The sequence below is a fragment of the Protobothrops mucrosquamatus genome, unplaced genomic scaffold (genome assembly GCF_001527695.2).
Source record: "Protobothrops mucrosquamatus isolate PMUCROS unplaced genomic scaffold, P.Mucros_1.0 scaffold696, whole genome shotgun sequence".
In the NCBI taxonomy this organism is placed as follows: domain Eukaryota; kingdom Metazoa; phylum Chordata; class Lepidosauria; order Squamata; family Viperidae; genus Protobothrops; species Protobothrops mucrosquamatus.
This window is the reverse complement of record NW_015386979.1, coordinates 8,222-30,690: the sequence shown is the minus strand read 5'-3', so window position 1 is coordinate 30,690 and position 22,469 is coordinate 8,222. Positions and strand designations below refer to the sequence as shown.

Genomic DNA, 22,469 nt, shown 5'->3' with positions numbered 1-22,469 from the left:
ATTCACTCCTCCATACCTTCTTCCATACATCCTGCAAAACCACTTTCACTGAAATTCAACATTATATTAAAAGATGGACTACTGTTTTTTTAAAGAGGGGAAGCTTTTGGACTATCGTACTATGTAAGGCAAACATCAGGGAAAAAAATACTACATATGCAGTCACCAATAGGACAGTTCCTCTTAGATTTTCATGTTGAATTCTTTTTGTAACATACAACGGGGCAAAAATCAGTCCAAAGGAGTTCAGGGGAAGATTAAAAAGCAGAATTTCTGTGTAGCCCAGAAATTTTACTCCATAAATTCCAGACTAAGCAAATTCCCATTTGTATTTAGTATCACTTCACAATGAACTTTTCCATAGTATTCTATTTACATGTCTTTATATTTCCTGCCAAGTACCAATGAACTATTGAAAAATGAAAGGAGAAAACTATAGGCTTAAACTTAGCAAAACAATTTATATAAATAAGTAAACATTCAGGATTCTTCTTTCCTAAAGTATGACTTTTATTTCATATTTCCCAGAATCTGATGAGTTTTTGCAAGTAAAATTCTGTTTTCTCTACACCAGCTAATAGTCATGAGAATCTGTAGTTTGCACCTTCCCATTAAAAATGTATTGCATTTTTTGAAATTATTCACCCCGCCTTTTATCCAGATCATGTCTTTGAAAGGAAGAAATAGATAATAAATGGAATTATTCATGATTTCCCATTAAATATGAAACTTTCTTTTGCAGAGTTTAGAAAATGGAACTTCTACATAATGTACTGAAGTTGATTAGAACTTTTTAATCTCTCAAAGAAAATATTCCATATTACAAAAATGCATAGAATATTTTCTAAAAGAAAGTAAACTATTTATCTCCTCCACAATCATATTCTTTAGCATTCTCTTAAGAACATTACATCATACCAAAGAGTAGTGTGGCCATGTTTTTGAATAGAACTGTATTCCTTTCCCTGTTTCGAAGGAGATATTAACTCACAAAGAATGTTGGTTAGTGGAAACACAGAATCTTAGTCAGAACAAGCAAGATCACTAAAAAAATATTAAAATAATAATATACCCATATACAATATTAACATTGGAAGGCATTCAAAAAAATCATAATATATTTTTTATAATAATGTGTATTTTTTTTACTGGACAGTATCATTTCAGCAGTGAGTTGAATGTGTTATTAAAATATCCTATATATTCAAAGTAAACAAACTGTATAGATTTTTCTGTAGCCAAAATTGTTCCAAACATTTATAGAAATTCAAAAATCATTTTCCCTTTATAGAGGAAAAATAACCCAATAAAGACAAAATAAGATACTAGTTTATTCCTAAAAAGCATACATGTTCTTCACTTTCTGTCATATCAGATATTAGAAGAGCAATTTCTGAAGAATCTTTGAGAGCATCCAAGGTTGGGGAGAGCTCATTCAGCCATGGGTATTATATTGTATATCTCGAATGTACAGAAATAAGATACAAATGTTAATTCATTGGGAATAGGGGAAATCTAATTAAAAAGCACTGAACCTTGGATGACTATAGGGACAGTAATTTTGGTAAAGACAAGTAAGACTGCAATCTTAGAAGTACATTTGTGTAACAATAAGACTTGCTCCTGAATAAAGACATGCAATGTATTTATGGAGCAGGTCTTAGTTGACTAGTTATCAAATGTTTAATCCACATTAATAGATTAATTCCATGAGGGCATCCTGAGAAAGAAATGTCAATTAATTTCAAATAAGGGAATGCAGATTTGCAGCTAAAAACTGAACACAAAAAACAGAGGATTATTCAGACTTAACTTTTGATTTCTTCATTTTATAGAATTTGCAATTTCACATCCAGGCCATAACGAACTGGATGTTATGTTTTGTACATCTACTGTGTAACCTGTTCTAGGTGAAGACATTTTTTTAAAGAAAAATTTCGAGAAAGGTTTTAAAAAATGGAAGTCACAGCTCCTGAGTGTAATATATATCAGCAAAGATACATTGAAGAATAATTACTTGTAGATCTATTATTCCACTGCATCGAAATATGGGAAGACAATTATACATTTCTTATTTGAATAATTTACTTGCAAAAAGAAAAGGGTTGATTTTGAACATTTCAATATAGTTACCAGGGATAGTTTTAAATTTGTGATCCCATAATTATTTACTTGAGAATAAGTCTCATTGAGTTAAATGCTTCTAAGCAGAAATGTATGAATTGTAATATTTTTATTGCACAAAATCTTTTCAATGAAGGCTGACATGATCTTACAGAACTATGGTCTATTATTAGGAACTATTCATACTATTATTCATTGGGTATGAAACCCCAGCTCATGTTGGAACCCCAAATTATTCTTCTGACACTGCTGTGATGGGAAGCCTACAAAAGATGTCCCAGCCACCTTGATGCAATTTGTCTTTTCAATGTGAAAACCCTAAGAGTTGTGAAGGTAAAATGATGGCATGTTGGCAACTTTGCAATTGGATTCTTTTTTGTCAGCACTGTGATCGTTGTTGCATGTTGCTACAGTGGCTGGATTGGGCAAGTGAGACAGACAAATTCTAAACAGTAATCCAGAAAGAAAAAAAGGCTTATAGGAACAAAACTGAAGCTGAAGCTCTATGGGTGGGAGTAGAGAAAGAAACAGAGAGAAAGAACAAGGTTAGGAGATAGATTGAGGGAAGAATTTACCACAGTGGGAAAATGCCACAAATAAAGATTACAAAGCTATAGCAAGGCAAAGAATTTACCATTTTTGTTCAATTTCCAATAAACTATACTAGAGTCAGAAATCAATCGGTTCAGCTCACAAAACCAAAAAATATAGAGAGATAATCAAATCTACAGTTGATCCTAAGGTGGTCCAGATATGAGCACAGGGGTACCCTTAGCAGTCTCTCATCAAAAGCTTTGAAGATTTTTATTTTTCAAATAAGAGAGCATTTTTGCCCTATGTCCTCCATAATATGCAACCTGAAGCATGATCAAAGGGAATCATTTGGGACTCCATCAAAGATTTTCTTATCAAAAAAAGGAAGAGGGGAAAGGCAGAGGGCCAGAGTTGTATAGTTTATTGATGGGTCCATGCAAGTTATTTTTCCAGAAGCCAAAGAGGCATACATTCAGGCTCTGGTATTGGACTTGATAGAAATCATAAAAAACTTAGAAGCCCAAATGATCCTCAAAAGAAATGGCTTTCTATTATATGACTGATTATGTCAAACCAGAGCTTTTTGAAAGTTCTTTAGGGTTCAAGAGTACCCAAACTCCAGCTTGTTTTAAAAACAAGGCAATGACTATTATTAATGGCAGAGTGCATAATGCAGATAATACCATGAAAAGAAAAGAGACTGTTAAAAAATAGCCGCTCCAGGTTTGCCTGCTTAAAAACAGAACCATATTTAATTTTTAGTGATCTTTCTTTTGCATGTATTTAAAGTATCAATGGCTAAAATAGCAATTTCTGAACAGAAAATGAATTACTGCTATAGTTTCAATAGCACAAGCAAACAAGAAACACTTTTGAAAATGACTAACACTAAAATGTTAAGTACATAATTTTAAAATGTTATACAATGCATTATCTATTTTGCTATTGCATGAAATGATTCTTCTCTTAGAAGTTTTTAAATCTAGCTTTCGAAACACTAGTGAATTTTATAGAGTCAACTTTGCAATCAGGCGTTATGTTTTGGAAATAAAAGTTCATTCTTGAACAGCTTCTAAACATCCATGGAAGAAAAATACATATTTTAATGGCTAATAGATAATCAAATGCTGTAGGTGGTTCAGTAAACCATTTACCAAACACAGTCTTTAATATATGCAAGATAAGTAGTGTGAAACATAATTATTTAATATCAATTTTAATTTTTAAATGCTATGTTCTTCTGAAAATTGCCTGAGGAACTTCAAATATCAATGAATAACACTAGAAACAAAGAAAATAATAAAGTTGTAGTGTAAAATTCTCAGAAAGATCTTACTTACGCAGACGCCTCTTGTTTTGACAATCCTTTGATATGCACGGCCAAGTAACGATCTATGGCATTTTTTCCTTTGATCAAATGCATCCTAATTTTTTTAAAAATAAAGAATATTGAAAGATGGCTTAATATTACAATATGCTCTGCATATTAGGAACTAAAACTATCTCTCGCTCAGAGAAAGGCAGGTATATATTGAAATTGATGAATTCAAACATATTATAAAAACTAACTCTCACTCAGAGAAAGGCAGGCATATATTGAAATTGATGAATTCAAACATATTATAAAAATGTATAAATATAATTTATTTTTTTAATCTAAATCTGTCTCAAATCTTTATTTTTTGTAGATTAATAAAAGTAGCTTTAGGAAAAAAACATTCACTGCTTCCATGTTCGTTGTCCATTTAGCAAAGCTTATTACATTTGTCCAGGAATGAATTTGCTTTCTTAAGTGAAATACTGTAATAACAACTGCCAAAGGATATTGTCTTAGACAAATTATAAAGTAGAACAGTTGTGTAGCATTAGCTGTGTGTAAATCTTAATAGAATATTCCCTTGGTGGGTGATTCTCAAGTTCAGGAAAAAGGTATCAAGTAATCTATCCACTCTAGATGAAATTCCATTTTCCTTTGAGAAGTACAGTATATATATATTATATATATACTTCTCAAGTATATATATATACAGTATATATACTGCTCAAAAAAATAAAGGGAACATTTTACCATGGAACTGAAGGGGTTTGCGTTCCCTTTATTTTTGTGAGCAGTATATATAATGTGAAATAAAATAAGGTGATCACCAGGAGAAAATCATAAACACAAATGTTTAATCTACAAAACCAAGCTTTCGTCGGCCACATTACCGACATCGTCAGGGTGTAAAATGCTGGATCCGGGAGTCTGTTTTTATGTGGCTGGCTGCCTCTGCGGTTTGACCCTGGATCAGGTCATTGGTCCGTTCATTAGCATTGGCTGTGTAGTTCTTAAAGGGGCCGTTTCTAAAGTTGTCCTCTCATCTCCAATTGCTGTTGTTTTCTTTGTGCGTGTGTGGGTGCCTGGACATCCGCTGTTCATCCGCTCCCCGTCATCTCTCCCCACCCCCTCATTCATCTTAGTTTGCCTCTGTATTGCTGCGCTATCTAGCATCTGTGGTTCAAGCTCTTCAATGACCCGATCCAGGGTCAAACCGCAGAGGCAGCGGTTTGGACTTTTTAAAAAATGCTGTGTTGTATGTTTTATAAGATTACTAAAAGTAGTGAATATTTATAGAAAGAATAGTAATCTTATAAAACATACAACACAGCATTTTTTAAAAAGTCCAAACTTGATATACGTTAGCAATTCTTCTAATTTCCAAAGAAAAGTACAAAGGCTTATATAATCTCTCTATTGAAAAATATGGATTATTTTTTGATGTTCTATGGGTTTCCCATTAATGCAATGCAAAAATTGATACAATACTAAAAAAATTAACTGATTTTAATATTTATACGTAATATGTGTAAAGTTTCAAAATACTGTCCCAACTCTCACAATAATGGGCTTTATAGAATTCATCACAAGAGCACAATTAACAACAGTTGCAACTGAGAAGTTACAAATAAAATGAGGGAATAAAATGTATCCCCAATAATAGTTGTCTGAAGAAATAGAAAATTTAAATTAAATCTCTAGAGTATAATACACTGCACTATTAATAACTACTAGCTATTTATAAAAAGTGCAGTTTCAAAATGTCATTTTGAATTTTAAAACATGAAAATCTTTTTTTGATTCTACCTTTATAGTATATTCTTTATGTATATAATAATTTTAATTCAGAATACATAATTTAGACTCTTCCTGTGACTTGGTTACTATATTAATTTTTTTTAGTATTAATATATACTTTTATTTGAAACCATAGGTTTTAGCAAGATTGTTACTACCATATATTCTAATTATTCTATTATTAGAGTTTTAATTTCAAAGAATCACAAATAAATTGAAAAGAAAACTTTTTTTTTTTTAAAAAAAATGTATACCTTGCCAGAGACGGTGAAGTGCATCTCATCTCTTCCATACTTGGATGTGATTTGGGACTTTGTATAGGTATTTGAGGAAACATACTCATTCTGAACTAAATAAATATAGAATATTTTAAAAATTAGCATCAGATAGTTCTGTTTGCATAGACATTCATTCAAAATATTTGCTGACTGAAATAATTCAAACATACATTAAGATACCCTAAATCCCATCTGACAAGATATGATGGTAGTCTATGAATATATAATAACATCAATTTGACTAATGATATAAATGATGCATAATATAAACAAGGAGATGTAAAGTCATCCTCTGACTAGCCTCTGATCCATTGGACATTCCTAAATAACAGACACCCTTGCTCTCAATTAATTTATTAAAACATGTTTTCACTGTAATCCTACAAGCAAAACATTTTCATAATATTAGGAAGTTGAATTTAGAGATATAGCTTTTTTATATTAGAATTCAAATTATGATAGTGAAGAACTAAAGTTATAAAAGTTTTTTTTATAAAATCAATTTTGTCAGTACTTAAGAACTAAATTTGTCAATACTTAATTAAGATGAGTTAAATATACCACTGAAGAAAAGGAAATTGAGCAGGTAAAGACCTTCAAATATTTGGGGAAAGTGTTGCAGAATAATGGGCCATGAAAGGTCTATATTGACCATGTTATTTCACGAGCACACAGAAGTATAGTAGCCATTATGAAAATCAAAGGACAGGAAATACAGCAGACAAGGGGGAGGGAATACATACAAGCAGGAATACTGTGCTATTCTCAAATCACAAGAAAGGTGGTAGTTAAACTATAAAATATAAATTTTGGGAAGATTTTTTATTAAGTTTAATATTTAATCTATTAAGATTAATAATAGTCTATTTTACCATACTAAGGTGGTCCTCAACTTATGACCATAATTGAGCCCAACATTTCTGTTGCTAAGTGAGACAGTGGTTAACTGAGTTTTGCCTTATTTTATGACCTTTCTTGCCACAGTTGTTAAGTAAATCACTGCAGTTATTTAATAACATGGTTGTTAAGTAAATCTGACTTCCCCATTGATTTTGCTTGTCAGAAGGTTGTAAAAGGTGATCACATGACCTCAGGACAACCGTCATAAATATGAACCAATTGCCAAGCATCTGAATTTTGATCACATGACCATGGTAATGCTGCAACAGTCGTAAGTATGAAAAACAGTCATAAGTTATTTTTTTCAGTGTCATTGTAGCTTTGAACAGTCACTAAACAAATTTTTTATAAGACAAGGAGTACATTAAGTCCAAATTTTAAGAGTTCAATATTTTCTGTTTTGTATTTTTTTTTTAAATTATTTGCTAGGTTCCCTTACAGTATTGCTTTTGTTTTTGTTATTTTGATCAATGGTCATTGATCAAAATAAAGAAAATTTTAGATGATTTGTGGTACAAAATGTCTACTTGTACATTCTGATGAAAAGCTGCACTTAAATTGTAGCCATTACTAAAAATAACAAATTATGGATAAAATCAGTGCATATAAGAGTATTTAATATGTCAGTATACATTACCAATTAATGCCCTGCAATAATAACATAATATTATTATTAGTCTTGTATGAAATTGAATCAGCATTTATTTTAAGCAGAATAACATTAACAGTACAGCAAAACAAAGTAGTCATTTTAGAAGTCATACTGTAAATGGTAAAAGGATTTTCTTTATTTTTATGATACTGCGCTCTTTTCCAACATTACTTAGTTTATCCTTTGTACTGTTAAAGTTGCAGCTGCCAGTTCCTTCCTTTTGTACCTCTGTGATCTGACCATCTTAGCAGCAGAAGTACCCTTACTCTTAAATTTAGTTTAATGTAGGTATTATAAATCCTGTTGGCAGGCCTCAGGACACAAACATTTAATAGAGGCAGAAATATAACTCAACAAACCCCAAAGGGATATTCACTAATTGTCATAACTACTGTAAGGAAAGCTATAGTATTTCATTTTTTAAAAAGAACAAAATTTATCAGAAGGAAAATGTGGTTTCAAATGATGGAAAAATATGTATATATGTATGTATGTATGTATGTATGTATGTATGTATGCATGTATGTAAAATTAGTAATATATTTAGTTCAGAACTGGTAAATCTTTCTCCAATGAGAAAATTCCAGGCAAGTTCCAGAACCAACACAAATGTATCTGAAGTTAGGGAATGCCGGCAGTTCCTATCTCTTCCTGCCACAGCCATTGTTCCCCTTTCATTTTATTTTCCATTGTAATTTAGACAATTCTTCTTGCTCAATATCCTAATGGATTATATAGCAGCTGGTCAGCAACATTTCTTGGCTGTTATTATTTTTCAATTAAAAGATTCTTTATTAATTCAAATTTATTGAATTGATATCCTGCAGCAATACTCACAACTCCCAGTAGAATACTACATATGAAAAGAAAAAAAATTAAACCATCCACAGTAAAACTAAAATATAAACAAAGAGAAGAGAGAGAGAAATAGAGAAGCGTACATATGGCAAGAGAAGTAGGGCAGTAGGTGAAAATCACTGGAGTGGTTTCCAAAAACCCTTCAGTTTTCAATATATTCTGAAAGCCATCCACAAGAAGAATAACAATCCTGATCTATGCAGAAAGATCCTTCCAAAATATCAGCACAACATACCACTAAGCTCCTTCTGATCTTATGTCTCCTCATCTTCAGAAGTGTGGGATCATAAGGATTTTCTCCCACAATGCTCTAGTCAGTTAGGTTGATACAGGTTGGAGGAGACATTCCTACAAGTATGTCTGTTAAGTTATGAAAGGCTATATATGTTAAAATCAGGATTTTACATTGTACCTGGAATTGAATTGATAATCAGTGCATGGACCATAATATTTGTATTATGTGCTATAGTGTGTTGTGGAAAGACCTTGGGAGATGAAAGAAAGAACTGCCAACTAGACAACTCACATGTAAAAGATTTTTCAGCCCACAGAAAGAGAGTAGCCACAGGAAGCATTTCAGAAGGGACCCTCCCTAATTTTCTTGAGAGTTAAAAGTAAGAAAGGGGAAAATACTTAGTACTGCAATATTCTATTATTGCAACCTTAAAATAGAGTTAATGGTGTACTCATATTCATGCTTCTTATCTGGACTAACATGAAGAGCTAACAAATTATCATAGGTAGTTCTTACTGACTGCAATTGGGAGCAACAACTCTATTGCTGTAGAAGAAGGAATAGCAGAAAAATGGAGGTGGAGTGAAAAGAGAGATCAGCCTGGAATCCCTAGGGTAGTGACAAGTAAGCTAGGTCCAACTCCTCTTTGGTGCCATTGACCTTTATCTAACTCTAATCAGGTGCTGGCTGTTAGTTGAGAAGATTCCTAGGTGTAGGTTTTTAGCAATAAATCAACTTAATTGAACTTTTGCGTGTGGACTTGGCCTTTCATGCCCGACAGTTGCTGAGTGACATTTATAAAGTGAAATATCACAGCGCCATACCGATGTACGATGTCAGTTCTACCTGCAGTCATTAAGCTAACCACCTTTACCTCTATAATATCTCACCTTTTATTATTATTTTTTTGTACAGCTAAAGGAAATGTACATAATGCTCCCACTTTATATTTTTCCAGAACAACAACTTGTGAGGTGGATTGGGCCCAAAGTCATCCACCCAGCTTTCATGTCTAAGGAATGACTAGAACTCTCAGGTCCAGTCTCTCATTCAGCACTTAAAACTACTAGGCCTAACAGGTTCTACTGGATCAGTAAGACTGCAACAGGCATACCACTCAAATCTGGACAAAGGACAGTCTAATTGTGACCTCCACTAGCTGTTAAAGTAGGAGCCATTATTTCAGAAGGACCCCAAAACTGAGAATCTTCTTTACAGATAGTGCTTGCCCATCCAGAGACAACACTAGTGTTCATGGGGAACACTGGTGTACAAATATCAACTTCAGAATAATATTGTCTCTCATCCAGATCCTTATTGCTTTCAGCCATCCACATGGAACACTGACACCATCTCTCCTATAACGGGGGGATTTATAACTATTATCAGCATATTAATTCTACCAGGATGTAACTCTCTTTTGTCCGCTCCTGCAGGGGTTGAGCAGCCCTTCCCACTTTTCCCACTGAAAGAGAGCCTCCAAATCCCCAATCAATCCAACTTATTATTGCAGGATAACTCAGCTGACCACTTCAGTCCTACAAACTACTCTTTTATATACATCTATTCCTCCTTCTTGTGTCACAATACTAGAGCCTCTACCAACTACTAATATCTGATTGGCCTTATTTTTCAACACAGATGGTCTATCTAATCTCTGCTTGGTCTCTAAACCTTGGCCCTAAACCTTCTGACCAGGCAAATTAGTACTGGTGGTTTCCACCCTTGACCATGCTTTATTCTTAACTCACGTGCTACAGAAAGAAAGCCATTAGTCTACATACCAAGAGACAGAGAAAAAAATAGGCCATCCACCTGCCCAGAAGATTACTCTAAATATAATTTTCTCTCAGTGCTTAAGCATAAGATAGAGAGGTTGCATGATCTCATTTATGAACTCACCATGTATCTCGAAGGCTATCCTTCTTTTCACTGGAACAATGGAATAATTAGAAAAAATTGGGGTGGGTGGGTTAGAAAGGATGATGGAAAAGGCACATTTCTTTTCTCCATCAGAGAATCAAATACAAAAGCATGCAAACTTGTTTATTGTACATAAGTTCAATTAAGTGATTTAAATAATTGTATTGCAGCACTTAAGTGTTTTTTACTGTTATTTCCCAGGAAAGAAAATTGGAATTAAATCCAAAATCAGTTGTCTCGGTTGCTCTATTACACCCAATGGGCACCAGATACTATAGTTGCCCAATATTAATTAAGACACAGGCTAATTAGATTTTTCTGATAGGAAAAGTCCATGTAACAGAATATTTGCCATGAGATAGAATCAAAATAGAAGAAATGATGATGTATTCAGTTTTAAACTAAAATGGAAATACTGGCATAGAAAAAGATAATAATTAGACTATACTATTAAAGGAATACTTTAATAATATAGACTAATGAAGGAACTTTAATAATATAGTTTATTGAAAAATAAAAGATGTCGAATGAAAGCTAGGTAAAAATCTCAGAATAGGCAAAATATACAATGTATTCAAAAGTGGTAACATATTATCAAATATTATTCAAAATGCTATTCGGACCCACTATATGTTACAATAAACTTTAATCCCCACATAAAACAAAAACAGCCAGATCTCCCTAATAAATTTGGTTTACAATGTAATGAATCTTTTTAGCAGTGCCCCTCTGATGATTAAATTGTACTTCCATTATTTTTGTTATGGAATATTATTTTATCGTAGACTGTTTTCATTGATATTTTAATGGAAGACTATTTTTAATCTCATCTAGTCTACGACGAAGAAGAAAAGCGGGCGTTGCTGCCCCTGCTGGAAAAATCCCAGGCAGATCGAGTGATCTTATTCAGGAAACTGAAAACTGCGTTTTCTTCAGGAGTCACAGGCGGGCAGTTCCACCTCCTTCGTGGAAACTCCTGAAAGTCCGTGTTTGTAATGCTGCCACGCGTGCCTGCTGTAATGTATTGAGCTGAATTGCTGAGAACTGTTGAAAAAACGGTCACAAGACTGTGTTAGGAGCCAGACTTTCTTTCTCCAGGCTCATTAACTCCTGTTTAAGCAGGAGAGATCCTTGAATCCTATTGGCTGCCGTCTATTGCTGAGTGTATTCAGGGGTTCTCAACCTTGGCAACTTTAAGACTTGTGGACTTCAACTCCCAGAATTCCTCAGCCAGCTTTGCTGGCTGAGGAATTCTGGGAGTTGAAGTCCACAAGTCTTAAAGTTGCCAAGGTTGAGAACCCCTGGTATAAATAGAGGTGGAGCAGCAGTTAACAAGGCTTGTGTTTAAACCCAAATAGTTGCTGTTGTTCAACCGGCTGCCTCGTGCCTCGCCGATCCCGAAACACAACTCCTGCGGTATCTGAATGCCGCCCTTCGAGAGGGGTTCAGCATCCACGTGTAGGAGCCGCTTTCCCCACTCCCCTCCCGCTGCCTCCAGGCCGCGAATGTGAATCCTCAAAATAAAAGAGAAGGTCCTCGTTGCACTCGATGCTCCCCCGCCCATCTCCCGCATTGCTTTCTTTTCTCCGTTAGGTAAAACAGCGGCTCTACGTGGCGTCTCCCTTCTTCCCTCCTGCGCAACGGAGCAGCATTGCTGACCCAACAATGTCACCAAGGTCTCTTTACGCGCGGAGACACCCGCCCCGTTTCTAAATGCTGCGCCGGCACACGCACCTCAGTTTATAGGAATCCACTCGAGAAGAAGGTGGGAAAGGGCCACGCAGGAGCTGCCCGGAATCCCCCTGCCCGATGGCCGGCCTCCCTCGGGAAAGAAGGACGCTTCCTCGTTACCATGGTAGGGGGGGGCGGAGCCTAGGCGGCGGGACTCCCGAACGCTCCGCCCAGGACAGGCCGGCCCGTCTGACTCAGCGCTGCGTGGGGTTCCGCCGAGGCGCCTTTCGTCCGTGGACCTCGACTTAGACCAGTCTCGGAGAAGGTGCTCGCCGAAGTTGCATCAAATGGATGAAGCTGTTGCTTTAAATCAGGGGTAGTCAACCTTGGCTCTTTTATGACTCGTGGACTTCAACTCCCAGAATTCCTGAGCCAGCTTAGCTGGCTCAGGAATTCTGGGAGTTGAAGTCCACGAGTCATAAAAGAGCCAAGGTTGACTACCCCTGCTTTAAATTGTTGTCAGCGTCGCTAGCCATACCTGTGTTATCAACAATAAACAGCATTTAATGATCACCAGCATATGTTACTAAGAGTTTTATTATATATTTATGTTACTACGTTTAGCTTTTAATGTTCTTACTGATCTAGGAAGTCTGAAAGCTACTAGAATCAGACATGAACGGCACACCATAGAAGCCTAGTAAAATAAATTAACATCTGTATATTCATCCTTTATTGATTGTCATCCCGATGTTGTGGACTCTTAACAACCAGATATTTTCTCCGCGATGATCTGCCCTGTCTTGGTTCTTCAGGTCTTTTAACAGGGCCCCCATTGCCACTGTTACTCCATCAACTTTGTTAATTGGTTGTTCTCTTCATACCTTTCCATGTTTCCCAACACTGGAGCCTTTTCTAGAGAGGAGGGTTTTCACATAATGTGTCCAAAATAAGATAAATTGACCCTGGTCATGTGTGCCTAAAGTGAGAGATTTTGAGTTACTTTGTTAAATAATTCATCAGTTTGTTTTCTTGTCTGTCCATGGTATTCTCAAGAATCTTCTCCAGCACCAAACCTCAAAAATGCAATTCTCCTGCTGTCCTGTTTTGTCAAAGTCCAATTTTCATTCTTAGAGTGTCACAAGTAATATTATAGACTGCAGATGGGTGCAACAAGATCTAGAGATACTCTGAACAAATGGGGCTATCCAGGGCTTTTTTTGTCATAGAACGCCCAGAACGGAGTTCCGGCACCATTTTTGGATTGAACCTTGTAGGGTAGGCAAGGTGGGTTGTATGAAGTGTGTGAGTTCTGGCACTTTTTTTTTTTTTTTAATAAAAAAAGCACTAGGGCTATCTGTTGGCTTCTGCCCTTTGCAATTGTGATGAAATGCAGAAAACAACACATGTATATGTGATCAGTGTATACTTAAGGACCTCATGACAGCATAACAGACTGCAATTAATGTTGCTAGTTTCTGGGCAAGATCTGTTCAACTTGTATATATTTTAATCTTATATTTTTTATTTTAAATTTTATACTGTATACTATGCCTTATTTTAATTGTGATGCTTCTGACACGAATAAAGAAAATAGCATATCCCTTATCAAACTAATTGCAACCATCACTTCTTATTCTTTGATATGTGTAGTATATCTTAAATCATTTTTATGACTTTCTAATCTAAGATCAAAAGAAACTCATTTTTAAAAGTAATATTTGTTAGAGGAAAAATGACTCTCAGAGTCATTGTTTGCAGAGCTAAACAGTATCAATTTCAACAATTTCCTCAAACTTCCCATAAAACAGGTTCCTAGTTTAGCAGTGCCACTTGTCCTGTGTGCATGCCTTCAAGTCAGTTTTGACTCTTAAGCAAATACATGGACAGATCCATGAAGTTTTCTTGTAAGCATTTTCAGAAATGGCTTGCCTCTTCCATCTTCCTAGGCCTGAGGTCACCCAGCTGTCTTCTGTGCCTAAGGCAGAATTACAATTCATGTTCTCCTGACTTCTAGCCCAGCACCTGTAACTTGTTAATGCCTTCAAAATCTCTGTGTAACTTCAGAAACATACATAGAAGGGTTTCCTATGGTTCACAGAAATGATTAGTGCAAATGAAGCAGCTCTCTTTGAAGAAGGAAAGCAGCCAGCAAAATGAAGTAACCATGTGCACTCCTAAATATGCAGATAATAAGAATGCTTCAAAGCGGCTAAGGAGGTTTTGCAAACTGCATAGGACTTCTTGGATTCTTTGGAGAGAAAAGCTTTGTTCACTGTTAAATGCTTTATAAAATGTCTCTTTCAAATACTCCATTATAGCCCTACCAAATAGCCTAGAATAGATAATTGGTTCTCAAGCTATTTAGCAGACATTTTACACAACATTAATAACTCATAATTTGAGAGTTGAATACAATTTGATAAAAAGTATTAAAATATTGCAAAATAGGCAAAAAGACATAATCTTCCATAAAATCAGATCAACATTTTACTTAGCATACAACAATATATAATAGATGCTGGAATCTACCTATTAGATTCTTAATATGTTTGCTTTAGGAATAAGCAAACATATTGATCATGAATCTAATATTAAGTATTCAATAATCTGATATTAAACATTATAGTCCTATATAAGTCCAATATGAGCTGAGTGCACAATGACTACACATATACATATAATTACTACGTTGTAATACAATAGTTATTTTAAAATATTTTGACTGTTTGAACTTCTATTATACAGTATGCATCAGCAGCTAATTAATTTTTTAAAAAATAATTCATTTCATTTCTGTCCATGCAACTTAAAATAAATGGGTTAAAATGTGAGGATTCTGTAGACAGAAAAATGATGCTATGATACTAGCACAATAAACCAATACTACAATGTACAAAATCTACAGTGCTGTTTCTTTGGCTTCTAAACTACTGGATTTGTGTAGAAAATAAGCAACTAAACTGAAAGTCACACCATTCTTTTTGATCACATGGTGTTTTTTTTCCATGTTGGAAACATAAATGTAATTTTAGCTATGGATTATTTTGTATATACACAACTTTTTTGTACTAAGTTATAATCTATAGAAGTCTGTCTAAGGAAGTATAAATATCCCTACAACTGAACGCTGTTCTTTCTCGGTGAACTTATACAATGTACGTTTTATTTTAATTATTCTTTTATGCAGAACATGACATTATAAAGTTGCTATTTTTTCAAAACAATAAGGAAAATAATATATTTTTTAAATTGCTGATATTGTTGAAGTCAAGCAATTTATGAATAAGCAATATTCAGGATCTGAATTATGTATATGCTAGTTTCTGCCCTACTTGCTTACTCCACATCTATATACACATATGGGTGCCTATAACACATATGCGTGGTACTAAATCTGGTGCTAAACTTCAATTTATTTCAGTTTTAGATCACGAGATGATTTGTTTTAAACAGCGGTAGTATAACCTACATTACTTACAGCAAGATTGTGAGGGAAAGCTGAAACAAATAAGAAATATAACAATTTACAAATGAACAGTAATTATAAACCTATATTCTCTCCCAAACTACTGTTCCCTTCTTCAGCATAAAGAGCCAGAGGTTTTGTCTGCCTTAGGCAAGGTAGTTGGAAGAGCTGCTTCAAGAATTAATGAACAAAAATGGCAAGGTAGGCCAAAGTGCTTTTATTCCATGTATTTTTTTTACTTTGTTTTTATGATAAAAATCACAAGAGATGCAAAGTAATTTGAATAAATGCTTCCCAAGCCCTGCCCTATAACAGCTACTGTATATATATTTCAAAATTTAAATAACTGGGGCTTTTAAAAGAAATACAGTATTATTATTAATGATACCTATGTTTATCTAAACCACATAAAATAACATTTTGCTTTGTTTTGTTCAGGACGAAGTTCCCTTAGGAATGCTAGGTAAAGAATTACATATGAAAAGTGGATAAATTTTTTTAGTAAGTCTTCTGTGCCATTCTAATTCACAAACCTTCTCCAGCAAAAGGATTAAAAATATACTTCCAAATAACAAAGTAATAAGAAAAATGAAGATAATGAACATTTTTTTTGCATTAAAAGGGTGAATCAAACTGTACCACAGCAGAGGCCTTCTCTCCCCAAAGTCAAAATCCTTTGGAAAATCAGGTCTTAATGGTTTTCCAAAATCTTAATAGGTATCTCCTGGTGTACATAAATATGAGATTGGGGAGTTGGGTCGTTATAGTAGGTTTATACCCAGTATCCCTGTAAAAGGACCCAAAGAGAATGCTTTCTTCAGATCTTATTGGATGGGCAGAAACTAGTTGGAGTAGACTGCCCTGAAGACATTCAGGTCTCATGTGATGTAGGGCTTTATAGGTGACAACCAGCACCTTCAATTGTAGCCAGAAAATAATGGCTATCAGTGCAGCTCCACATGGGGCTGCTGTATTCTGATCTAGTGAAGTTTCCAAGTGATTTTCAAAGGCAGTCACACAGACTGTGCATTGCAGTAATCCAAATGAGGTATGAATGGCTGTAGGTAGAGCTTTTCGGTTCAGGTAAAGACTCTAAGATGTAATTGTTTGAAAACCCTCTCAGGTGCAGCTATGAGGACTAGAACTAGAAATAGGCAAGGGCAAGAACTAGAATTGAATTTGCTGGCTTTGAAAGTTTTTCAAAGAAGAAAAAGAAAAGCCTACTTCTTTTTCTTTCTCCTCTTCACATGTAGCAGACAAGGACAGATTGTTCTTTCAAGAAGTATGAACTGCTTATTTGAAGAGGTTTTTCAAACACCCGTTGCTAATCTCTGATACTGTGTGCTAGATGGCTTGCAGCATAAAAACCATTTACTTTAAAACAAAGCATCATAAACTAATATTTTAAGGGATAAGAGCCACCTGTATGACAATTTCCAAAGAGAGCGAGTGTAATGAGAAGAGAGAGCGTACAGGATTTCATCAGGGAATTGGAGTGGGGTATGAGATGTTAAATGAAGATCCCTAACCCATTTTTTCTTTTAACGTGTTTGCACTTGGCTAACTTAACAGCCTGAGAAGGGAATAAGAAGAAACGAAGGCCTTTCTACTGGTGGTGACTTAAGAAGCAAAAGTGAAGATATATCTGCAGTCCTTGAAACAGTTGTCAAAGGATTGGAGCAGTCAGTGCCACACTGATGAGAAAAGATGAGGATTAACTAGTTCAAAGAAAAGAGGCTCTGTAACAAAAACTGACAGTGTAAGCAACTCTCTGTAACAGTGTTCAAAAATCAAACAGAGGAGCAAGCTCAGTGGCTGAGCATAGCAGCCAGAAGGAAGAGATATAGGACAGTGGTTCTCAACCTTTTTAATGCCGCGACCCCAACCGGTCGTAAGTCGAGGACTAAACCGGTCATAAGTCGAGGACTAAACCAGTCGTAAGTCGAGGACTAAACCGGTCGTAAGTTGAGGACTACCCAACCTGTCGTAAGTCGAGGACTTTCCCTGCCCGGGAGTGCCGCGCATGCGTGGTTCCGCCCCCTGCGCCGGCCGAGGCGTAGCTGGCAAGCGGCAGAGACGGAGCAGGCCGACCACCAGCTGGCCCAGCCCAAGGGAGATAAGGCACCCGCCGGAAAAGGGGAAAAAATGGTGGACAAAAAAAATGGCGGACAGCCTTGCTTGGCGACCCCCGTGAAATGGTCGATCGACCCCAAATGGGGTCCCGACCCACAGGTTGAGAACCACTGATATAGGATGTTGTAGGAGTGCTATAGACTCTACACACATTTATTTATTTATTTATTTCAGCAAACTAATTTAGCAAAGTATTCCATGATTTTAATGAAATCTGGATAGCATGACAATTCATTGGATTTCTAGTAGGCTAAAAAAAAAAATCATATATAGCATACTCATATCGAATTGAAAAGGGATGTCAAGTGGCATAACATAATGATCAGTCCTACTCATCAATATTCCTATTAATAACCTGGTTGAAGCGATTAATGAAATGCTTACCAAATTTTCAGATGACACAAATTGGATGGGATAGCTAATTCCCTAGAAGATTGAAATAAAACAATAAAATAAAATAAAATGCAAAATTTTTCTTTTAGGAACCAAACTTCAAACAAAAGTACTATGGAGTGAAGGAATGTTTTCAGGTCATTATGCTTTTTAGAAAATGGTTACCAAGCACCTAATTCTGATCACATGATTGTCGGGATGCTATGTTGGATGTATGCGTTAAGACTCGTTGTACATTTTTCCAGTGCCATTATAACTTTGAATGATCACTAAATAAATGATTGTAAGTCATGGACTACCTGCAATAGTAAACCATTCAAATTCTCAAAAAAGATTATATAGACAATAGATATCAATGTTTTTTACTCCCTATTTTGTGTTCATTTCCCAAGAAATGTGTTACAATTCTTTTTTTGTTTCATTTCTACATCTATCCTTTCATCTCTACTTCCTCTGGTTGTTCTAAAATGGCAGATTCTTGGCTGAATGCAGGAACAATCATGCTGGGCACTTCAATGTTTAACAGCTTATAATGCCACAACTCTTCCTCCATTTATCTTTTCTATTCCACAGAGTAGAAGAATAATTTATACACTGTTTTCTTACTGTACAAACATTTTTATGCATAACATTGTATTTTGTGTCCTCAATGTGGGAAGTATAAAGCATCTGTTTTGATTATTCATTTCAGCTTCTTTAATCCTCACAACAAATACTTGTATCTAGTTAAGGCCAGTCATGCTTGTTAAGGAGTTAATGCTGGGGCTAAGGGCTCTTTAAAAAAAAAGAATTTAACATTTTGTTTTTGAAGAACATGGCAAAATCAAATGGAAATCAGTTTTAGCATATTAATAAGCAAGTAAACAATAAAAACAAAGTAATTCAGCAACAGGCAAAACTGAATACTCAGCATTGGCATGTGCTTCAAATATTGAATTATGTTTCTTTATACTCAGCTAGCAAATGAAAACAAAATCATGTGAGGCACCAACATTTAAATATATAACTAAGGTACCAGAAAGTAAAATACCCAACCCGACCAGATAACAGCTAATAAAGAGAACAAAAGAATCATAAACAATACAGAAAAGTTTGGGATTAATGAAAATTCCTAAAACAAAGAGGTTTAACTTAACAGGTAAAGTATCATAAAGCAGCTATCTCATTTCTTGTGGTAGAAGATTAACATGATACTCCTCATTTTTTTGCTGAATAAAATACAGTTAAAACCTTATTCTCCTATAATAAAGAGAAAGAATGATTGATTTTATTGACAGCTGAATGCCTGGAACAAAGATAGTTTAGCAATTACATAGGACTCTTTTTTAACCTTGCAGCATTTCCAACTTCTGCATTCACATGACCCATCTAAAATAGAGCTGCAGTTCCCAGAGGAAATCATTTCTTCCCTCTCCAAGGAGCATTTCCTTGTTCAAACTGCCATAGGTGGAATCCATGGATTCTCATCTGACATATTTTGTGATTTCTGTTGGAATGTTATGATACAACCAGAATTTTGCAAAAAGAAAATTAGTTTAAGGTTAGAATTACTTCCTACAAATCTCTGGTTAAAATGGAATTTGAAACCTAGGTTATTCTTATTTTTGTCCACTGTTTGATTTTGAAAATGAGGAATTAAATGGCATTATTTTTACTTATTACCTTCTATTCTCTTCTAAGAATTGGAAATAGCTCTACTACATTATGGAGAACTGTCCTGCAAGAAATTAAAGGAACACCACTGAAGATAAATTTTAGAAATTCTAAATTATAGTCATTTGTTCAGTGCGAAACAAGCATTTTTGTCATGCAAAGCTTACTGTTCTATGCTTTCAGCTACACTTTTTTATTTGTAAAATAAACTAAAAACAAATAGCTTGATGTATTTAAAGCATGGCAGTGCTAATGGCAATGCAGGTATCATTGCTGCTGTGTATTTTAAGTTCAAGACTGATTAGACTGTACAACAGACTGTGCTATCCATATTAACATTAAGAAAAAAATTCACTGTTTTCCTTGATTGAAGATTTTCTGATTCTAATTTGGAGAGAGGAAATGAACATTGCTGTGTATGTCCCTGCTTCCAGTTACAATCCATGATCTTCTGAAGCTACACAACAAACAAGTCCTAACAACCTGCTGCATCTACCAAACTCTTGCCTGACAATATAGTTAAGGGCCAAACTACATGTGATAATTACACCTAACATGTATTTCATTAAAAAAACAGCCACACTGTATCAATAATTAATAAGATCTCAGCAGGAGTAGAAAAGCATTGAATCTTCTGTCCTTGCAACAGACCTGAGAATAATTCCTTTCTAAATATAATATTTCTGTTGGGAAGAAATCCCTTCTTCCTCCATACATCTTTTTCTGGTACATTAGATACCTCTACCCTAATTGAAACAATTTGCATTTTATAAACCCTAAAATTTGGACTCTGATACAAATAGTGTCATAGATAGCTTGACCATGAGTTTCCCTGAACAACCATAGTTTCTGTCCTATGGTTTCAGGAGCTGATAGGAGGAAGATTATTAATTGCCATAATTTTAGAATGTTGCAATTACAGCACTGTACAAGGCTAGGTTCTTCTCAGATGATCCATGGAAGGGAGAAATCACAACCGTTTTGATTGGATTTGTGCCTATGGGCTGTGATGACCTGGATTATTAGTAGCTATAATTCAGCATTGTCTAGAGAGCCACATATTTACCAAGTTCATATGTTCTTAGATTCCAATCAACGAAAATGAGCATTTGTTGCTTTAAAGCAGTGGTCCCCAACTTTGTCCTGATCAACTCCAAAATTATTGTTTCTCTCTCTTTTCCTACTCAGCAGAGAGATAGAAATCTCATCCCCAACACTCAAAAAAGATTCTCTATATATCATTAAATCATGTAATGATAATATTTCCCAATTTATGAAACATAGCACATCATTTGGAGCTATACTAATGATAAATCCATTGTCTTAACACATTTTTATAATTTATAGAATTAACATACATTTAATGTTAACAGCAGTAAGACTGATAAATTAAGTGTTAAATTCTATCATTCAAACTGATGAGTACCGTTAAGGAATATGACTCTTTCCAGTTGCATGTTCATACAAATATTATAATTTGTTACTCCTCTGTTAATAATGAAGCACTTCATGTAGTGTTTGTGCATGGTGAGTTTATTACTGTAATTGCAACAAGCACTGAAATTAATTACACTGCAACACTTGCAGTCTATAAGCCAACTGTTGCATATTCAGTTAATTTTTATTCTTTTTATCATTCAACCCCTCCTTCTACCTTTGATGTGTTTTATTCTCCTTATTTGGCTCCTCTGTGGAATAGTCTTGGAATAATTCTTCAATTTTCTTTTATGACTGAAACTTTGCATTTTAACAGTTGTCTGGAGAAGGATCTTTCCTTGTGAAATATCAGTTTTAATAACCAGAAAAGTGCCATAAATCTACACTAACTGCATAAAACTAAGCTGAAATCTCTCAGAGACTGATTAACATTGAAACTCTACACAGATTTTTCAATAATTAGAGGATGTGCTTCCATGGAACCATGACTGTTCTGGCCTTGATGCTTTTTCCCTGAGCAACCAGCAATTATTGCAATCTAGAGTACATCTCCCTTCTCCTTCTTCTTGTAGGGGGGCAGGGGAGATGATTCACTTAAATTTATACTATCTTGTCATCAAGGCTGTGATAGCAACATGATTTAATTATTGCATTTCTCTGTTCCCAGCTCCTGGTTTTCTCAGGAGCAACTGGCAGCAGTTGTCTCGTTGCTCAAATATTGCTTTGCCTTCTGCTGGCAGGAAGATGAGTGGATCATCATAATTATACTAACATAGCAGACCCCAGTTTTACATGATCAGCCAACCAGGTTTTTTACTCATGGAGTTCTACTATATAACTCTGACTCAGAGTTGCCCTATACGCGTTCTTTTGAATAAGTCTTACATCTATTATTGTTTCTGAATAACTCATGGCTCCATGGTTCACAAATAACAAATTATATTGAGAGGTAAATCTTAAGACTGTTCTGGTATGTGAATATCCTGAAATATAAATGCAAAGTAAGACAGCATCTCAGAATATTGCAACTTCAAATTTGTTGCTATAAAACTATATATTAGTTTCTCAGAACTGAAGCAGTGTAACTGAAGTTA

The 22,469-nt window shown here is 35.0% G+C and overlaps 1 protein-coding gene across 1 annotated transcript in view; it reads right to left on the bottom strand.

Annotated features, from left to right (window-relative positions):
• The window catches only part of TTC29 (tetratricopeptide repeat domain 29), a 93,049-nt gene extending 80,590 nt beyond the window's left edge, over positions 1-12,459 (bottom strand). The window contains exons 1-3 of the mRNA XM_015818187.1: positions 12,354-12,459; positions 6,028-6,122; positions 3,999-4,082 (exon numbers count right to left, since the gene is read on the bottom strand). Coding sequence (XP_015673673.1) covers positions 3,999-4,082; positions 6,028-6,116 — 173 coding nt within the window. The 5' untranslated portion in view covers positions 6,117-6,122; positions 12,354-12,459. The remainder of the gene's footprint in view (positions 1-3,998; positions 4,083-6,027; positions 6,123-12,353) is intronic.
• Between the last annotated feature and the right edge of the window lie 10,010 nt (positions 12,460-22,469).